The sequence below is a fragment of the Herpailurus yagouaroundi genome, unplaced genomic scaffold (assembly GCF_014898765.1).
Source record: "Herpailurus yagouaroundi ecotype Mexico unplaced genomic scaffold, PumYag 100, whole genome shotgun sequence".
Classification (NCBI taxonomy): domain Eukaryota; kingdom Metazoa; phylum Chordata; class Mammalia; order Carnivora; family Felidae; genus Herpailurus; species Herpailurus yagouaroundi.
In genome coordinates, this window is record NW_024412391.1 from 829,315 (window position 1) to 847,519 (window position 18,205).

The window sequence follows — 18,205 nt, forward strand, 5'->3', positions numbered from 1 at the left end:
TTTTTCCTGTAAGTCTCAGTGTGTTTTCTTCTTTTCAGCCTTGTTGGGTGGGACCTAAGTTCCCTAAGGGCAAGTTGTGTGTCTTTGTGTAGTCACCGTCTGGCCTATCTAGTCTATCACGCGCTTGTCTTGCCCCTCTTTCAGCCTGAGAAATCCACACATCTGCTTTCTTTGTCATTGGTGGGTGACTCTTCTAACAGAAAGTTACCCGCTGACCTTTGGGCTCCCTGCCTTCCTGCAAATCTTGTCTCCTTAGGCGCTTTCTCTTTGCCCGAGGGCATTCTCCGACGGGGAAGTGAAGCCCTGCTCAGTTGTCAGTTGCTCAGTCCGGGGCATCATCCCCTCCTATACTTCAGTCTTCCCTGAGTTTTCAGTAGTTCTTGTTCCTTTTCTCTCCTCACCAGTGTGGTCTCAGAAGCCGCCCTCACCTCTGGTGCCCAGACCGTGTTGCAGCCCCCCAACCTCCTCTCTGCTGGTCTGCTGCTCTTTGCAAAATGTCAGTCTCCCTCTCCCCTTTTATTTATTCTGGCTTTCCTTTGCTCTTAGATAAACTAAGGCAAACGTCCTTCGTGTGATGGCTTTGCACCTTGCACCATCTGACAGAGAACTGTCCTAATCTTTTGAAGATACAAGTATGATTTTCTATTTATATTTAATTTTTTCACAAGTTTGATTTTAATACTTTGAGAAGCAGATGTTCTGGTTTAGACTTAAAATGGGGACTCTGTGTTACGACTTCGGCATCTGGGGAATGATGGGCTGTCCCCACATGCAAACATAATTGCTTCCTAGAGCCCACAACTACAGATAAGGTGGAAGCATTTGCTGCATTTTTTGTTTGCTGGCCGGGACATCCCTCGTGTGAGTAGAGGTGGCACAGGGGGCAAAAGTACAGACTTTTCTCCCTGTGCTGAAGGTGAGAAGCCTGGTTAATTAAAAGTGTGCGGGGAGAATGCTTGAGTTTGCACCAGACGATGTACTGTGTACTTCCTACTGTGAGTGCTGTGTGTATATTTTGTTGTTTCAGATTTCTCTTTTTCAGTTACATTCTTCATTTATGCCTGTAGCTGCTAATTTAATGATCAAAAACTTAAAGTATGTGTCTGTTTTTTTGCTCCAGAAGTCTCATAGACTAAAACCCAGCTTGTTCGAGTATTTCTGTAATAGAGTTATTTCTGTAATGGGGTCGATCACGTTTCTGTAAGACGGTTGTCCTTTGGGAGTAGAGAACCTTTGTAACTCAAAACGCCTCTTAAAAGTTGTATTAAGTAAACGTTTAAACTTTGAATGAAATGTTTTACATTTAACCCTACAGAACGAATGAGCACCCCCCCCCCCTTCTTGGAAGTATCAACAGTGTCATGTATTATTTACTTTGTTTGTTAGTTTGCTGGGGATTGAAACGCAAGTGATCATGTTCAGGCTGGTTAGATTAGTGATTTTAATATGAAACCATTGCTTTTAGAATAATCATGGGCCAGACTGGGAAGAAATCTGAGAAGGGACCGGTTTGTTGGCGCAAGCGTGTAAAATCAGAGTACATGCGGCTGCGGCAGCTCAAGAGGTTCAGGCGGGCTGACGAAGTTAAGGTACAGCTTTATCTTTTGTGCAGTGCACCTACGGTTAAGGGTCGTTCTCCCTCCCCGCCCCCCAAAGAGAAGTTTCAATTTGCAAAGGGTCCATTTTCAGCCAAGGTCATGTTTATAGTAAAGATAAACGAAGGCTTGGAAGCCAAGGGCCTTGATCTGTCTTAATTAGCATAAAGATTGTACCAGGCACCGTAATGATAATGGAAAGATTGTAATCTAATGGCTGTTCAATCTGCTTAGAAATCACTGTCTTTTTAGTGTATCTTTTGTATTGCATGTGTAGACTCTGGACCCCCATACAAAGGAATGTGTTTCATGGTTTTGTGTTTCTAAAGTCATTGTGATTTCGTTTTTATATCATATTGACAAAATAATAGGTGTGGTGTGTTTGTGTTACTCGAATGTGGGGAAACTACAGTTTAGTGTAAAACCTATATGTGTTTGCAGGAATGCTCCTGATATTTTTGAGAAATCACTAGATTTTAACCTGCTTTGGAGATACTACCAATTTTCTAACAATGAACAATTTCTCTTCTCCTCTCCTCCATTTTTTTAAAGAGTATGTTTAGTTCCAATCGTCAGAAAATTTTGGAAAGAACGGAAATCTTAAACCAAGAATGGAAACAGCGAAGGATACAGCCTGTCCACATCCTGACTTCTGTGAGCTCATTGCGCGGGACCAGGGAGGTTGGTTAACTCACGCACTGGAGTGATTATCAGTGCATTCTGGTTTTTGCTGTTGGAATGTTGGCTGGTTATTGATAGGAAGTCACTCACTTCTGGAAGTCCATCTGTTGTTCACTGCTATTTCTTTTTAATGTGCAACTAACTGTTGGTGGCTGCCTTAGGTAACACTACGAGCTACTCCTGTAAGAGAGCTGTAGCGTTTAGAATATATTTTCACTGTTACCAGGTAGATTCGTAGATTTTTATAGGATTGTGGATTTTAAAAAGTTTTTAAACTAAATACTCTTTAATGTCCTCATCAGATCACTATTTATTTAGAGCAAGGCTTTCTGACTCGTAGTTATCTTTCTTTCTGCCCCTTAGTGTGAATTAGCCATGCTACAAGAAATGTTTCCTTTTCGTGCATATTCACGCACTAAGAAAGTTATTTGTTATTGGAACATTTTGTTCAAATTCTAAGGCTCTCTAAGAATTTTAAATTCAGTGTTGAGAGATCAGAAGTCCATTTATATAGCATTTTCTAAATGAAGAAAGGAGATCTTAATCCTATTTTCAAAAGAAGGTAATAAACGTATGGCAGATTTTATAATTCAATGACACATGAGACACAGTGGCAGCAAAATGAGAAGAAAATGGCAGAAGCTTAAAAACTATAGAACCCAGTAGGGTTTTACGCAAAGCATTTTGGTTTAAGTACCTGTTTTATATAGGAGAAGATGGCATAGGAGGTGGAATGCTATTTGAAAGGGCATCAAAACAGAAGGAAGAAAGCGCTTTGGAGTTTATTAAGTTACACTGTGCAGTGGGTAATTGTTTATCTGAATGTCTAGACATGGAAAAAGCATCTAGACAGTGGGCTCTGTTCAGTGGGGTTATGATATTTATGAAATACTGTAATAAGCAAGAATTTGCTACCGCGTGAGACCTGTTGAGAATGTGACACGCTGGCTTCAGAGCAACTTGTCGGTGCTGTCACAGTAGCCCAGTCCTAGTGACTGGGTCATGGTGTGGTGGTCTCGGTGGTGACACATGACTTGGAATGATTCTTAGTCATTTATTCATTTTGCCAGGTGACCCCTCTTTAAAGCCTGGGCTCGCAGTTGTGTAGATAAATATCATATGCTGCTAACACCTTCCACACCATCTGGGATAGGTCAGGGCCCGTGTGTTAGGGGTAAATGACTTCTATTCATATATTAAGGGTGAAAGGAATTCGTTTCTATGCTAGTCAGAATGTTCTCAAAAGGAATAAGGATGGGGCTTCTAAGTAATTATGTGAAAGTTTTGTCTGGTGACCTTTTGGAAATTTTGAGGTAAAGGAAAAAGAAACTTTGTTCCTTCTCCCCAGAGGAATAGATCTTAGAAATCTGGAGGAGGAAGTAGACACATGGAGTACATGCTTTTTGCCACCCATTGCAAAATGCTACCAAAAGTCCAGCTTTTGTTTATAAATAAAAGTTGATGGCAGTAATGATTTCTGACCCAGTGCTGGGTACTCTGCACACGTGAACCTCATTTAATGTTTGTGATGGTCATCTTATGCTCCCCACCCCCCACCCCCCACCGCCCACCCCATGAGGACACTGAGCCTTGGAAGACTTCAGTCAGTTTGCTTGCTCTAATGATCTGATGTGGGCCTAGAAGAGTACACTTTGCTCAGACACGTTAAAAAAGGAGTCAAGTTCGCTGTTTATGTCCAAGTTGAATTGTTCATGATGTAACCTTAAGTACAGATTATTCAAATGAATACTTACTGATTGAATTTTGCTTTTAATTTTGTCAAATGGAGATAAATTACTGAGTGTACAGATATCTAACTTTTTAATGTGAGTTTGTATGAGAAATTGTAGAAGAAGTTAGCATTTTAATAGAAGAAAATTCTTTTCTAAACTTAGTGCCCCACGCAGGTTGAGGAAAAACCATTTTCACAAAATAGGATGATGGGAAAGGAGGAAAATCACCCCCAGCCTCAGGAACTCTGTTTTTGTTGCCTGGAACTCTGACCCGGTCATATCTGTTAGTTTTCGAGCTACTCTTGAGAGCTGATTCTGCTTCAAATGATTCATCTTTTACTTCCCCCTTTAAAACCATCATCGCTGACATTTGGAAGCTGAACGTTTATACAGTTTGTGATAAGCTTTTTGGCGTTCTCACAATAAAAATAATGAAATTTTAGGACTGAAAAGGACTTTAATGATCTCTGTCTGATCTCCTTACTTTTTAGATGAGAGTATATCCGTGTTTATCTTTCTTCGGTTTGAGCATTCCCAGCTGTACGTCAATTTCTTTTATATGCTTTAAAAGTTGGGAGTCTGAAGTAGGTCAGAAGCAGGAGGAGAAATAAGAGGTAGTGTGTTTTGCAAAGACTTTCCTAGTAGTAGGCTTGGCAGAAGTTCAGACTGCAGTGTTGCTCCAAACACCTGACGTCTGTGGCCTTCAACATTGGGAAGTGCTGTTATAACATTGTTTTAATTAACTGCTTATTTTCATAAGCTGATCCTTTGCAAGTGCTGCGTCTTCACTTGAAATCTTTTGTGGCCTGAGCACCGTTCAATGACAGTTTTCAGTTTTTCACTCAAGTCTTAGACTTCAGTCCCTTCTGTGTTTGTAAAGGAGATGTGTTCAGTTTTAAAACGACAGGTTTTTGTCTGGGTTAATTTAGCGGAGACCGTCTGACACAGGCTGCTGTGACCTGATGGGGTGACCGCCCTCGACGCCGACTTCAGATCAAGGGGCTCTGCAGTTGCACTTAGAGGCCACATCTTCCATGTGCCGTTTTCTTAGTGTGTGTCCCGAAGGCGCTTGCGGCCGCTCACTTTCCGGCGTCGAGGTTATAGAGCCTGTGCGGAAGTGCCCGTCGAACATTGGCACAGGAGGCGCCCCTAGTTTTCTTTTTAAAAGTAGTTCTGACTTCTTGAAGACAGTGGCTGTATGTTTGACATTGATCTCCTTTGCCCTTCAGTTAATCTTTTGAAGGAGCTTTCATTTGAAAAATGTCACTAAGAGAAATACACACCAAGGGTTGTGCACCTTACTGATGTAATATGTGGCTGTTTATGCAATCAGTTGCTTGTATAGGTGACTTTCATTAGTTTGTCTTCTCAGTCAAAAAACTTGATCTCCTGTAAGCCTTCGCGTCGGTAGTCCTGATCTTTGTCGTGTCTGTTTTCCAGTTTTCATGAAGAAACTGGTTTAGGAGCTACTCTTGTAGTTCTTATTAGTGCATTTCTTTTGAACATTTGTCCATTTCTTGCTAAAAACCGGAAGGCGCTTTACTTCATTGATTGTTCATGTTGAGATTTTTATCATCTGTGTGTATTATGACTGAAAGAGGCTTGCGCAAATGACGTGTCTTCTGGCCAAGTGGTAGGATTGGTTTAGTAATTTAAAAATAGCCCGCCAACATGCATTTCCAGATTCTCAGGAGAATTTAATGTTCTTGTAAGAATTTTGTGTCATGTTTACTGATGAAAATGGCAAGAATTTTGTATGTCAATTTAAATGTGGAGCTACTTCAGGATGTCTGACACAAGCAGCATCATTAGAAAGACCTCATAGTCCTCATTTATGAAGAGTTAAAAATTTTTAACATTTTTTTAATTTCTGAGAGTGCCAGCGGGGGCAGGGCAGACAGAGGGGGACGGAGGATCTGAAGCTGTCTCTGTGCTGACAGCAGCGAGCAGATGGCGGGGCTTGAACTCACGAACTGCGAGCTCATGACCTGATCCAAAGTCAGCCGCTCAACCCAGCTAGCCAGGTGCCAGGTGCCCCAAGAGTTAAACAATTTTAACAATTTAACAATTTTGATTTTCCTAGTAATATTTGAAATGATTATGAGTTCATCACGTAACATTTAATGTTTACAGATTATTTTTTGGAGGGGGAAGAGGCTTCTATCAAAATAACAGTGTACGTTCTTTTATATGTTTGCCGTTTGGACTTGCTGTTTTTATTGAAGGAGACAAAAACGTGGTCTCTTTAGACATAAACACGTGATTGCATTATTTATTGACTCATAATGCACTTTCCTCCGTTAATTGTAAATAGAAATTTAGTTACTGTTTACAAAGATATGCTAGTGTACCTAGTACATAATTTAGCCCTCTTCAGTACACCGTCAACTTTAAATACAGTAACGTGCTTTCTTTCCTTTGTAAATGTTGAGATTGTGGAACCAGGAGGTCTAGGTTCTCAGCCATTTGAGCAAATATGGTAGCAAGCTGGGTCATTTTTCTCATGTCTTAGAAATAAATGGATGGCTGTCAGTCTGAACATAGCCATCCTTTCTTGTTGCCTCAAGGAACTGGTTTCTTTTTTTTTTTTTCAACGTTTTTTATTTATTTTTGGGACAGAGAGAGACAGAGCATGAACGGGGGAGGGGCAGAGAGAGAGGGAGACACAGAATCTGAAACAGGCTCCAGGCTCTGAGCCATCAGCCCAGAGCCTGACGCGGGGCTCGAACTCACAGACCACGAGATCGTGACCTGGCTGAAGTCGGACGCTTAACCGACTGCGCCACCCAGGCGCCCCTCAAGGAACTGGTTTCTAAGTCGCTTTCTGCTGCTCTTTGCCTCTCTTGAGTGCTGGTTGGTGTTTATTTGGAGAGTTCAGTCCTGTCTTCCTTAACTCTGCCAGTCCTTCCCACCATATTAACTTCTCACATCATTTCAGCCTTTGCTTCCTTTCTGGATTTCTTTTCTTTTTCTTTTTCTTTTTTTCTTTTTTTTTTTTTTTTCAATATATGAAGTTTATTGTCAAATTGGTTTCCATACTTTCTGGATTTCTTTAGGCTGAAATAGATGGAGCATTTTCTGAAATGACCATAAAGGAGGCTTTCCTTTTATTTTTTATTTTTTTGAAAGGAAACTAATGGGTTTTATAATGCTTTTCCAAAAGGACATTAAAAAAAAAAGGTCACTTGAGATGTCGGAGTTTATATTATCAATATCCTGTAATTAAATATATATCATACACTTGATGTATGAGTTTATTTTTTAAACTTAGATTCTCTATCTTATTTGAAAAGTGAGTTTTTCAAAAATGTCAAATGTTTATTTTGTGCAACGAATAAACCAGAAGTTGCTTTTAGTTTGCCGGTTTTCAGCTAGAACATTGTGTAAATAGTTGGTATTTTACATACATTGTCACCTGTTTAGTTGACTACAAAGATCAAGACCAAAAATCGTTGATCTACAAAGACCAGTTCTTTTCCCAAAATGCAAGACCAAATTTTGACAGCCATTTAAAAAACCAGTTGAGCCAGAAGAAGTGCTTGTCTAGCTTGCATTGTTAAAAATTGTTTATTGCTCTGAAGAAATAAGAGAAATAAGATTTTATTAGACCTTGAACTTCTGGGATAACATGGATTGACTGAAATTTACTGCTTAGGATTCTGCTTTATCTTCTTTTAATAGATTTTATAAAAGAATACCACTTGAGTACTGTTTGGGGGGGTTGGGCAGACTTCTCAGCGACCTTATATCGATTGAGGCAGCTTTATACCAGGTCACATGAATATCTGTTGGGTTAATGAAACTTCTTATTGTTCTCTTCAGCTAAAAGGCCATTGCAAAATGACTCTTGAAAATTCAGATAACACGGAAATAATCTAAAACAGATGGCAAAAGTTTCTGTAGCACAACTCCTGTGATTTTTGATTTTTTCTGATCTCTTTCTCTATATATGATAACATGTTAATAATGATAATATTTATTATTATCATTATACAAATAATTATGTAAATTTTGTATAAATAATTGTCATATATAAATAATACACTATTTATTTTAAGAGGTTTCTGGCCAGGGATGCCTGGCTGGCCCAGTCAGTCTGAACCAGGATTCTTAATATCAGGGTCCTGAGTTCAAGCTCCATGTTGGGTGTGGAGTTTACTTAAAAAATAAAAGGTTACTGGCCAGATAAAATGTGCCTGCCAATTTGGGCCATCACTGAAACAAAAAAACTATGTTTTAAAGTATAGTTGACATATGTTACATTAGTTTCAGGTGTATAACCTAGTGATTTATCTTCTCTATACCTCATGCTGTGGTCACTACAAGTGTCGTCCCCATCTGTCACCATATACTATTTTCAGTATCATTGACGATATTCCCTATGTTGTGCCTTCTATTCCTGTGACTTTTTCCATAATTGGAAGCCTGTATCTCTCCCCCCATCACCCATTTTGCCCATCTTCCCACCCCCCACATTTGGGCTGTCACTTTAAATCCTCTGTCCAGGTCCTCATTCGCTAAGAATGCAGTGTTCAGTGTTTGATGACTGGATATAACATCATTTATTGCCCTATTCTTTTTTTTTTTTTTTTTTGAAAGTTTATTTAGTTTTGAAAGAGAGTGAGAGTGGGAGCAGGGAGGGGCAGAGAGAGAAAGAGATCCCGAGCAGGCTTCAGGTTTGGCACGGAGCCTGAGTTGAGGCTCAACTCACTGACCACACAGGCTCCCTGCCCTATTCTTAATTGATAAACATTTATTTTTTAGTTTTTATTTTTCAAATTAGTATTTTAGTGAATACCCTTCATTGTACATCTTTGTATCATTGAGTAATTTTGTAGAAGTTCCTAGAAATAGAATTACTCAGTCAAGAGGATATGCATATTAAGTTAAAAATTTTTTTTTATTTTAGAATGCAAGGCGTGGAGAAGGGCAGAGGTAGGGGGAGAGAGAGAATCTCAAGCAGGCTCCATTTTCAGTGTGGAGCCCAAAGCTGGGCTCAATCCCACAACCCTGGGATCATGGCCTGAGCCGATATCAAGAGTTGGGACACTCAACCGACTGAGCCACCTAGGCACTCTGCGTATTTAAATTTTTATAGATATTACCACATTGTTTCCCCAAAAGATTTTCCGTCTTCACCTTAGCAGCTGTTGATGGTAGTGTCTCTTCCTCTCTGTTCCCAACGCATAATACCAGTCTTTTGGATCTTTGTCAGTGTGATAGGTAAGACGTTATTACAGTTTGCTTGCTTTTCTTTACTCATTCAGTGAGGCTGAGTTTCTATTGTCTGTTTATATTTCTTCTCTGAAGTGACTGCTAGGGTGTTGGATCTATTAAAATTAGGTTGGACTGTTTCTTAGGATTTTTAAGGACTTTTTGTATATTGTTAAATATTCAGTTATTTATCATGATTTGCAGATTCCCACTCCCTTCTTCCCATTTTGATGTTATTCCTGGTGTATTTTGGTTCATGAAAGTTTTATTTTATTTTTTTTTATTAAAAAACGTTTAAAATGTTTATTTTTGAGAGGGAGAGAGAGAGAGAAAGTGTGAGCAGGGGAGGGGCAGAGAGAGGGGGGACAGAGGATCCGAAGCAGGCTCTGCACTGGCAGCAGAGAGCCTGATGTGGGGCTTGAACTCCTCAACCATGAGATCATGACCTGAGCTGCAATCAAAGTTGGATGCTTAAAACGACTGAGCCACCCAGGCACCCCAAAGCTTTAGTTATTTTTAATTTTTCTCAGATGTGGGCAAATGTCACTTTCAATTTTTATTTTTAAAAAATTTTTAAAGTTTATTTTGAGAGAGAGCTCACACGCACATGTGTTGAGGGCTTGCGCGTGAGGTCGGGAGGGGCAGAGAGCCAGAGAATCCCAAGTGGGCTCCACCCTTCAGCAATGAACCCGACCTGAGCCAAAATCAAGAGTTGTACGCTTCACTGACTGAGCCACCCAGGTGCTCCCTTTTTAAATTTTAGACAGGGAAAGCCTGAGAGGGGGAGAGGGCAGAGGGAGAGAGAGAGAATCCCAAGGAGGCTCCGTGCTCAGTGCAGAGCCTGACTCAGGGCTCAGTCCCACCACCCCGGATCATGACTTGAGCTGAAATCAAGGGTCGGATGCTCAACCAACTGAGCCACCCAGGCACCCCAAGACTGTCCCAACATTTTATTTAAAAAAAAAAATTTTTTTTTCAACGTTTATTTATTTTTGCGACAGAGAGAGACAGAGCATGAACGGGGGAGGGGCAGAGAGAGAGGGAGACACACAATCGGAAACAGGCTCCAGGCTCTGAGCCATCAGCCCAGAGCCAGACGCGGGGCTCGAACTCACGGACCGCGAGATCGTGACCTGGCTGAAGTCGGACGCTTAACCGACTGCGCCACCCAGGTGCCCCTGTCCAACATTTTAAAAGATGACTGGGCATATTTAGAATTTCAAAATAGTAGGATGTACCTTATAGGGAGAGAAGAAGAAATTCTTTATTCATACTATTAGGCAAATACCGGTTTATAGAAGTTTTAAACGTTTACGTAGTCAAATTAGAATTTCTTTCGATTTCTGTGTTTCTAAAGGCTTAGAAAGTAAAGATTATAAATTACCTCTCTATCTTTCCTTTTAGTTTTCATGTTTATATTTTATTTATTTAAAAAAAAATTTTTTTTAAAGTTTATTTATTTTGAGACAGAGTGGGAAGGGGTGGAGAGAGAGAGGGAGAGAGACCATTGCAGGCAGGCTCTATACTGTCAGTACAGAGCTGGATGCCGGGCTCGAACTCACAAACTGTGAGATCATGACCTGAGCTGAAGTCAGAGGCTTTAACTGACTGAGGCACCCAGTGTCCCTAAAGATTTTGTTTTATTTTATTTTATATTTTTAAAAATTTATTTATTGTCGAGAGAGAGAGAGTGTGGGTGCATGTGTGTGTGTCGGCGGGGGGGTGGGGGGTGGGCAGAGAGGGAGAGAGAGAGTCCCAAGCAGGCTATGTGATGTCAGTGTAGAGCCTGATGCTGGGCTCGATCTTGCGTGAGATCACGACCTGAGCTGAAATCAAGAGTTGGACGCTCAACCACCTGAGCCACCCAGGTGCCCCTAAAGATTTTAGTTTTAAGCAATCTCTGTATCCACCATGGGGCTAGAACTCACAACCCCAAGATCAAGAGTCACATGCTCCACTGACTGAGCCAGCCACATGCCCCTCACTTGTATATTTTGATACTTAACCTGTTAGGAATTTCCTTTGGTATGAAAAATGAGTGGGGGATTTGGTTTTTAATATTTTTCTCTTTTAGCTTTTCTAGTTGTTTCAACACTACTTAACTGAGTAGTCAGTGGACAGTAAAGGAGCAGTCACAAATCTTTCCTGCAAAGATCAACCGAATTGGCCTACCCGAGTGGTGGTCCCCAGAGCAGATCTCCACCTGAGCCAGGACTTAGTGCCTCTCCTCAGAGACCACGGCCTAGTGTAGGTCTGGTGTCTCCAGCGTAACTCGGGCCTCTGGTGCCCTGACTTGTTCAGCCTCACGTCTGCTCCTGGAAGCAAGGCTTCAGAATGATCGTGGTGCCATGGCTTATGGAAACCAGGGACTTAAATAAACCTCTGTCTTCCATTTCTTAGTTTTTGCTTGTTTTTATTTTTTCAGTGACAAATGATATTTCTTGCTCATAGGACTGTTCTTGAGTTAGGTATTTGAGTTTGCATGGCTCTAGTTACCTGCTTCTGTGCCTTTTGTGTGTTTTGTAGTTTTACCAAAACTTATGTATTGACTTGTTCAATTTCTGATTTCCAGTTACATTAGCAAAACTGGAGTTTGTAGCAAAACTGCAGATTATGAGGAATGATTTACGGTAGCCCCCTTCTGGCCCCAGACTGCATTGGGTTTTCCCTGTGCATTGGGTTTTAATAGGATTAACGAGGTGGTATTTTTATGGTTGCTTTCATTCAGAATCAGGCTTTTGAAATTAGGATGCAGGGGAGAGTTTTAAGAGTTGAAATTTCCGGAAGTTGCATTCCAAATGTTCTGTGTTCTGTGTTAAATGCATTTGTGTGTGTGTGTGTGTGTGTGTGTGTGTGTGTGTGTGTGTGTGTGGTGTGTTTTCTAAGAAGCATAGGAACTGGCCCTCAAAGGATCTTTCTGTGATGCTCGAGTGAACTCCCACAGGACCCCTGTGCTGCAGGTAGAGAGGTCCTTTCCCCAGTCGGGTCGGCCGGCTGTATCACATACTGAACAGCGGAAGCACTGTACGACCTGGGATGAGCCACTCTTTGATTTCTTAGCTCCAACACCCTCGATTTGCTCCTTATACTAAATACGTCTGTGTCAGGCTCTGGTCAGGAATTTTTCTTCCCGGTTTTTCTTTCTGACCCTGTCCTGCTGGAGCCTCTCATCTCTTGGACCCCCCTTCTCCTGATCCGCTCCCGAGACCTGGTTAGGGACTCCCTTCTCTCTCACTTCTCTTGACCCAAACTTGGTATTTGTCTCATTCCAGTTTTTGTCTTCAGGACTTCCTTTGCATGAAAACAGTCTGAAATTAAATTGTGTACGCTATCATTTTCACCAGAAGGGCTGGCTAATTTAAAATTTGGGTGTGTTATCTTTTCTCTGCTGTGATTTTGAAGAATAATAGAGGCAGTGTCAGAAATCCTCCTCGGCTTTTCTCTAGTTTGGGTGGCAGTTGACCCTTTCTTTCCTACGCCTTAGGTGTGAGATGGTTCCTTATTGTTTTTACTTGGAAAGACGATATCAACAGTTCATTGTGTCTCTGGCATGAATTAAATGGACCAACCAGTATCCAAGAATATTTTTAACTTGGCTAACTGACTGTATTTTTTTTCCCCCTACTATCCGGAAGTTGGACTTAACCCTTCTGATGTTAAAGATTGTTCAGAGACCAAATGGCCATGGCAATTTTCCTTTGGGATGTCCCACTGTGAAATGGGGAGTCATACCGACCTCATAGGGTAGTGGTGAATTTTAAAGAAGTTAACTTTGGTAAAGTCTCTAGCACAGTGCTTGGCACATAGTAGGGTGTGTTAATTTCTTTCCCTTCCCTGCAGGCCATTCACCTGCTCTTCCCTCTACGATTTTCCATAACACAGTTTTTACTTGGAACCAGCCTTCTGCCAAGAGTCTCAGTTTGGTTGTGTCCTCCTACAACTACTATTTTTGGCTTGACTTCCCTCTCCAGCTCCCAGTGGTCCAGCCACACAGTCGCCTATTGTACCAGCTGGTTGATGTAAGTCTATCCATCCTCAGAGGAACCCAGTTACTTACCAGTAAGCTGTGTTTCTCTGAAAATGTAGCATCCTTGATAAACCAATAGTTTTTTTTTTTCCTTCTTTACTTACCATTGATGATGAATCATCTATATAGTAACTTCCTTGTGTGATCCTCAAGTAGGAACTAGAATTGGAGAACTTTATTTGTTGATGTGTAGGTCTCCTAGTGAGTTCCTGAGTCCAGGACCCTTGACTGTGATCAGGTAAAATGCTTTGGAGACCCATGAGGTCAAAATCCTTTTCAGTATTCTGAGTGATATGAGACTTAATTACATAAACTGTCAAGGATGATACATTTTCAAAGAAAAAAAAGTTACTGGTAAGTAACTGGAATTTTTTGAGTAATTTTTCTGTTAAGTCAATAAATAAGAATTCCCAAACTTGTTTTACCAACAAATGCTTTTGCATTTGAATATTACTTCATAAATGAAAGGAATATGGTTATTAGTTAAGGTTAATAGTTAAGGAATGGGATCGGTTTCTAGACATAACTACATAGATCATGAGGTGTGGGTATAGGTCTTCAGTTTTCTAAGGAGGTGCTCCCTTAGCTTTAAAAGGAAATTGGAGCGAATCTCCATTAGGCAAAATTAGCAAATGCAGTCTGCTCATTCAGAAACATTTTTTGAGTGCCTACTCTTTTTTGAGACACTGTGCTGAGTATCATTGCGAGACAGAGAGGTAAAAACCACACTGTCTCAGCTGCTTTTGCTCTCAGAGAGCTGATTTCTGGCCCCTTGGTGACTGTAGGGCGCAGGATTAAGGTGACGGGGTCATGGTATGACAGCGTCGTGGGGTTGGAGGTGGTACTAAGTGCCACAGCCTTTGCCATCTTTTGTGCTTCTCGAAGTTCTTTCTGTTCAGGGGGAAACGTCAGCGGACCTCATTCAGTAGATTCAGAGTATTTTCTGCATCCTTAGAGCAAACAGATGAGGCAGAGCCAGCGTCCCTCCTGTCTAGTAGTAGAATCGAATATTAAGTCGTCTGACCTTAAGTATGACCTTGGGTTCAGACTCTGAGTAATGCAGGTGGATACATGAGAGTTGGAGAGGCAGCACGCTCTCCCTCACCCCCTGAGCTTTAAAGGAGGCTAATCTTGAGAGTTAAAGTCACAGTGTTAATTTACTTCCCCCAGGTGTAAAACAAAACCTCAAAACTCTAATTTTTTTTGGTAAGAAATTACAGTTACTGTGCACTTGAGATCACTGGACAGTGTATCGTACTTGATTCAGTAATTATAACCACTCCTTGCCCCAAAGCTTACCCAGTTAGGTAGGAGGAAGAGAGACGCCTTGGTAGTACCAGGAATAAGAGAAGGGCCTGGGGGAAGAGGCGCCCCTCCCGTGTGGCGCCCAGTGCACAGTTGTGCTTGTTCGTTGACCCCGGGAGCCGCTGCACGGCGGGAGCCTCGCACAGCCAGGAAGCTCTTGGGTGTCGGAGGCAGATTTCGGCTTCCTTCCCGGCTTGGTAACTTACTACCTTTCTGACTAGGCAAGTTACTGAACTTCTCTGAACCTCAGTCTCCTCGTTTGTGAGGTGGCGATGCTAAAGGCTGACACGAGGAGTGGTTAAGATATATATAAAGCACTTAGCACAGTGCCTGCAACATAGTACGTGCTCAATAAATGTTAACTGCTAATATTATTGGATTATTGGACGGATGGATGAAGAATTGTATCAGAGGCCAAAGTGCGGAACAGGAGAAGATTGTGGCTCTGGAGTTTTAGTGAACTGTTCCCTACCTTCTCATTTACTTGAGCAGTGAGCTTTCTAGTGTTACAATCTTTGTCTTTGCCGTTTGGAAAGCAAATTAATGGATTAATCACTGTCACAGTTCTGTCTAACTACTCTGATCTCTAAACCGGCTTCCACCAGGAAGGAACTATTGTGCTGCAGTGACTGTGACCGACCATTGCACCATTATCCCCCTGGCCTGACGAGATGCTGAGGGCCAGGTGTGGCCTGTGCGCCAGAGATTTCACTGTGATTTCACCAAATCTAGCCCTGCTATTTTTAACACCTCTCAAATAGAAATGAAACATTTAATAATTATGTGTGTATACATAGGATTTTCCGTTTTGTTTACTACTTCTTTTTACTCGATTTTCACTGATTGTAGATCACAAATAGATGTCCAAGGGTATTTTTGAGAAGGTTCTTGGAAGCCTGATAATTGGGTAATGGTGCTCCTTAAGAAAAGGTGGATTCCTAGACAGGATAGAAGGTGCTGTGGTTAGTTGGGCACAGATTTTTACCGTATTTCATAGAATCAAAGATGCAAAATTTTGAACATTTTAACATCTGAAACTGGAATGCATCTTAGAATTGCTGTGATAAGAAAGCCTTATGTTACAGTTTAACTGGCAACATTATTTTCTTAGTGATACAGAAAGTAATGGAATGCCTTGAAATTGATGTCATCGTAGGTTGGATGAAATACGGTATTTCAAGAGAGTATATGCACTTACACGTTATAGAGATACGGTATCGTGGCAGTATGTGTAGTGGGGAAGAGAGCAGAGGCTCCAGAGTCAGATTCTCTTTCTGGGTTTAAATTCCAGCCCTGTCTAGTTAACGTATGGCTTACCTTATTTTTACCTGACTTTTCTCACCTGTAAAATGGGGGCTAAGAATTAGTCCCCATCTTACAGTGTTGTATTGAGGACAGAATATGATAAGACATGTGATGTGTTTAAAATAGTGCCTCGCACGTAGAAAGTGCCTGATAATATTAGCTGTTATTATTAATGTCGAGATTATACTTTTGCAGGATTGATAGCACTCTGTTTTGTTGTGATCGAAATTCAGATCGGTTCTTACCCTTTGTATTTGTTTTCCGTCTGGTAGTATCAGCAAATGATGCTTGGGGTTTTTTTTTTGTTTTTGTTTTCGTTTTTAAGGGAAGATAAAAATAAGAAAGGTGAACCTAACAGTTTCCATATTCTTATTAAGTGAGGTTTTTAAGAGGCATATTTGGTGTTATATGTTATTATTCCATGTGGTTGAGATGGAAAAGAAACTAAGCATCAAGCTAGGAAATTTATAGTGAAAGCGAGGAGCAGCTGACCTGAGGCTAACAAATACAGTTTTTGATTCTGATTGATGTTGGTAAGTATGGGAAGGGTTGGAGGCTTTTGGAAATTTGCCAAATCTGAAGCATTTTTGTCACCCTAAGTAAAAGAGTAAAAAGGAGAGAATCCTTCATGGTTTTAGGAACTTTGTTGTCTTAGGTAAAGGAATTTCCTTTTCAAAATGATTTAAGTGGGCAGTGTCTCTTTAGAATATGGCTGCAGTTTAAGGCTGTCCTTTTATTCTTATGAGTCAATTTTATTTTCTCTGTTGTAGTGTTCAGTGACCAGTGACTTGGATTTTCCAACGCAAATCATCCCATTAAAGACTCTGAATGCAGTCGCTTCAGTACCCATAATGTATTCTTGGTCTCCCCTACAGCAGAATTTTATGGTATGTAAATCATGTATCATCTGCTTATTTGATCATTTATTTTCAATAAAACAATTTTCTTGTCGAGGTGAATCACGAATGATAATAAGTAAAAAAAGTTATCGAAATGAGAACATTTTGTGTTTTTTAATGGATAGATATATTTTAAGCCTTCACGGTGTTGTGGTTTTTCTAGTCTTTTCTAGTTAAAATATTCTCCAAAGGAAAAGTGTTGAGGAGAAATCATACCTGGGATTAAAAACGGTTAAAAGATGGACGCTTATAGTTCTTATCCTTGGGAAGGTCGGGCAGTATTCTGTAATTTCAGTATGATTTTGAAGTTTTGTTAATTGAGAACTTTATATTGAGAACAGTTTTAGGCAGCATGTTATTAAATGATACTGAATAGTATGAAATATTCTCAGGGCTTATAAAACACAAACTTAAGCATATTTCCACAGATAACACTGGCCCAGTAGCTTTTGTAAAGAAATGCTGGTGTTTAATTCTTCATAGACGTAGGATGAAAGAGGATGGAACAAAAGAAATTTGAGTATGAATTCTTCACTTAGACTGTTAAATAAACAATAGTTTCATTATTTACTTGATATGTAAAATAGTAAGGAAAAGTACTGATACAAGTCCTTGGTGAGCCTACTTTAGGAATTGCTTACTAGGTTTTTAAATTTTTTTGTTTTTACATTTTCTTTTTTTTAACATTTATTTTTGAGAAACAGAGCGTGAGCGGGGGAGGGGGGTAGAGAGAGAGAGGGAGACACAGAATTCAAAGCAGGTTCCACACTCTGAGCTGTTAGCACAGAGCCAGATGCGGGGCTTGAACCCATCGACCGCGAGATTGTGACTTGAGCTGAAGCCAGACACTTAACCAACTGAGCCACCCAGGCGCCCCTAATTTTTTTGTTTTTAAAGTAGGCTTCATAGCCAAGGTGGAGCTTGAACTCACAACCCAGAGGTCAAGAGTCCCATGCTGTACCAACTGAGCCAGCCAGGCACCCTTAGATATATATTTTTTTTTTTTAACATTTATTTATTTTTGAGACAGAGAGCATGAACAGGGGAGGGTCAGAGAAAGAGGGAGACACAGAATCCGAAACAGGCTCCAGGCTCCGAGCCGTCAGCACAGAGCCCGACGCGGGGCTCGAACCCACAGACCGCGAGATCATGACCTGAGCTGAAGTCCGACGCTCAACTGACTGAGCCACCCAGGCGCCCCCCCTTTTTTTTTTTAAATAGATGTTTCTAACGTCTTTAGTAACTTAAAGATTTTATAGTGGAAGATTAAGGACGAAGTTCAGATACTTTTCTATAATTGCTGAAACTTGTGTGTTTAAGGTCCTCTGCAAAAACATTTAGTTTAAGAATCCTATTGCAAGAGCTGAAGGGAGATTTCAGATATTCATAGACTGAAGTTCTGAAAGCAGATAGTATTTAAAGTCAAAATTATTTAGGGTTGCCCAT

At 40.7% G+C, this 18,205-nt stretch overlaps 1 protein-coding gene across 6 annotated transcripts in view; it reads left to right on the forward strand.

Annotated features, from left to right (window-relative positions):
• Positions 1–18,205, forward strand: part of EZH2 (enhancer of zeste 2 polycomb repressive complex 2 subunit) — a 64,916-nt gene that overhangs the window by 21,679 nt on the left and 25,032 nt on the right. The window contains exons 1-4 of one of the 6 annotated variants that reach the window (XM_040471681.1): positions 1,477–1,589; positions 2,148–2,276; positions 13,064–13,242; positions 16,631–16,747. In XM_040471681.1, coding sequence (XP_040327615.1) covers positions 2,207–2,276; positions 13,064–13,242; positions 16,631–16,747 — 366 coding nt within the window. In that variant the 5' untranslated portion in view covers positions 1,477–1,589; positions 2,148–2,206. Of the gene's footprint in view, positions 1–52; positions 1,590–2,147; positions 2,277–13,063; positions 13,243–16,630; positions 16,748–18,205 lie in introns of those variants that run through there. The other 5 variants (XM_040471685.1, XM_040471683.1, XM_040471686.1 and 2 more) reach the window with 5 other exon arrangements.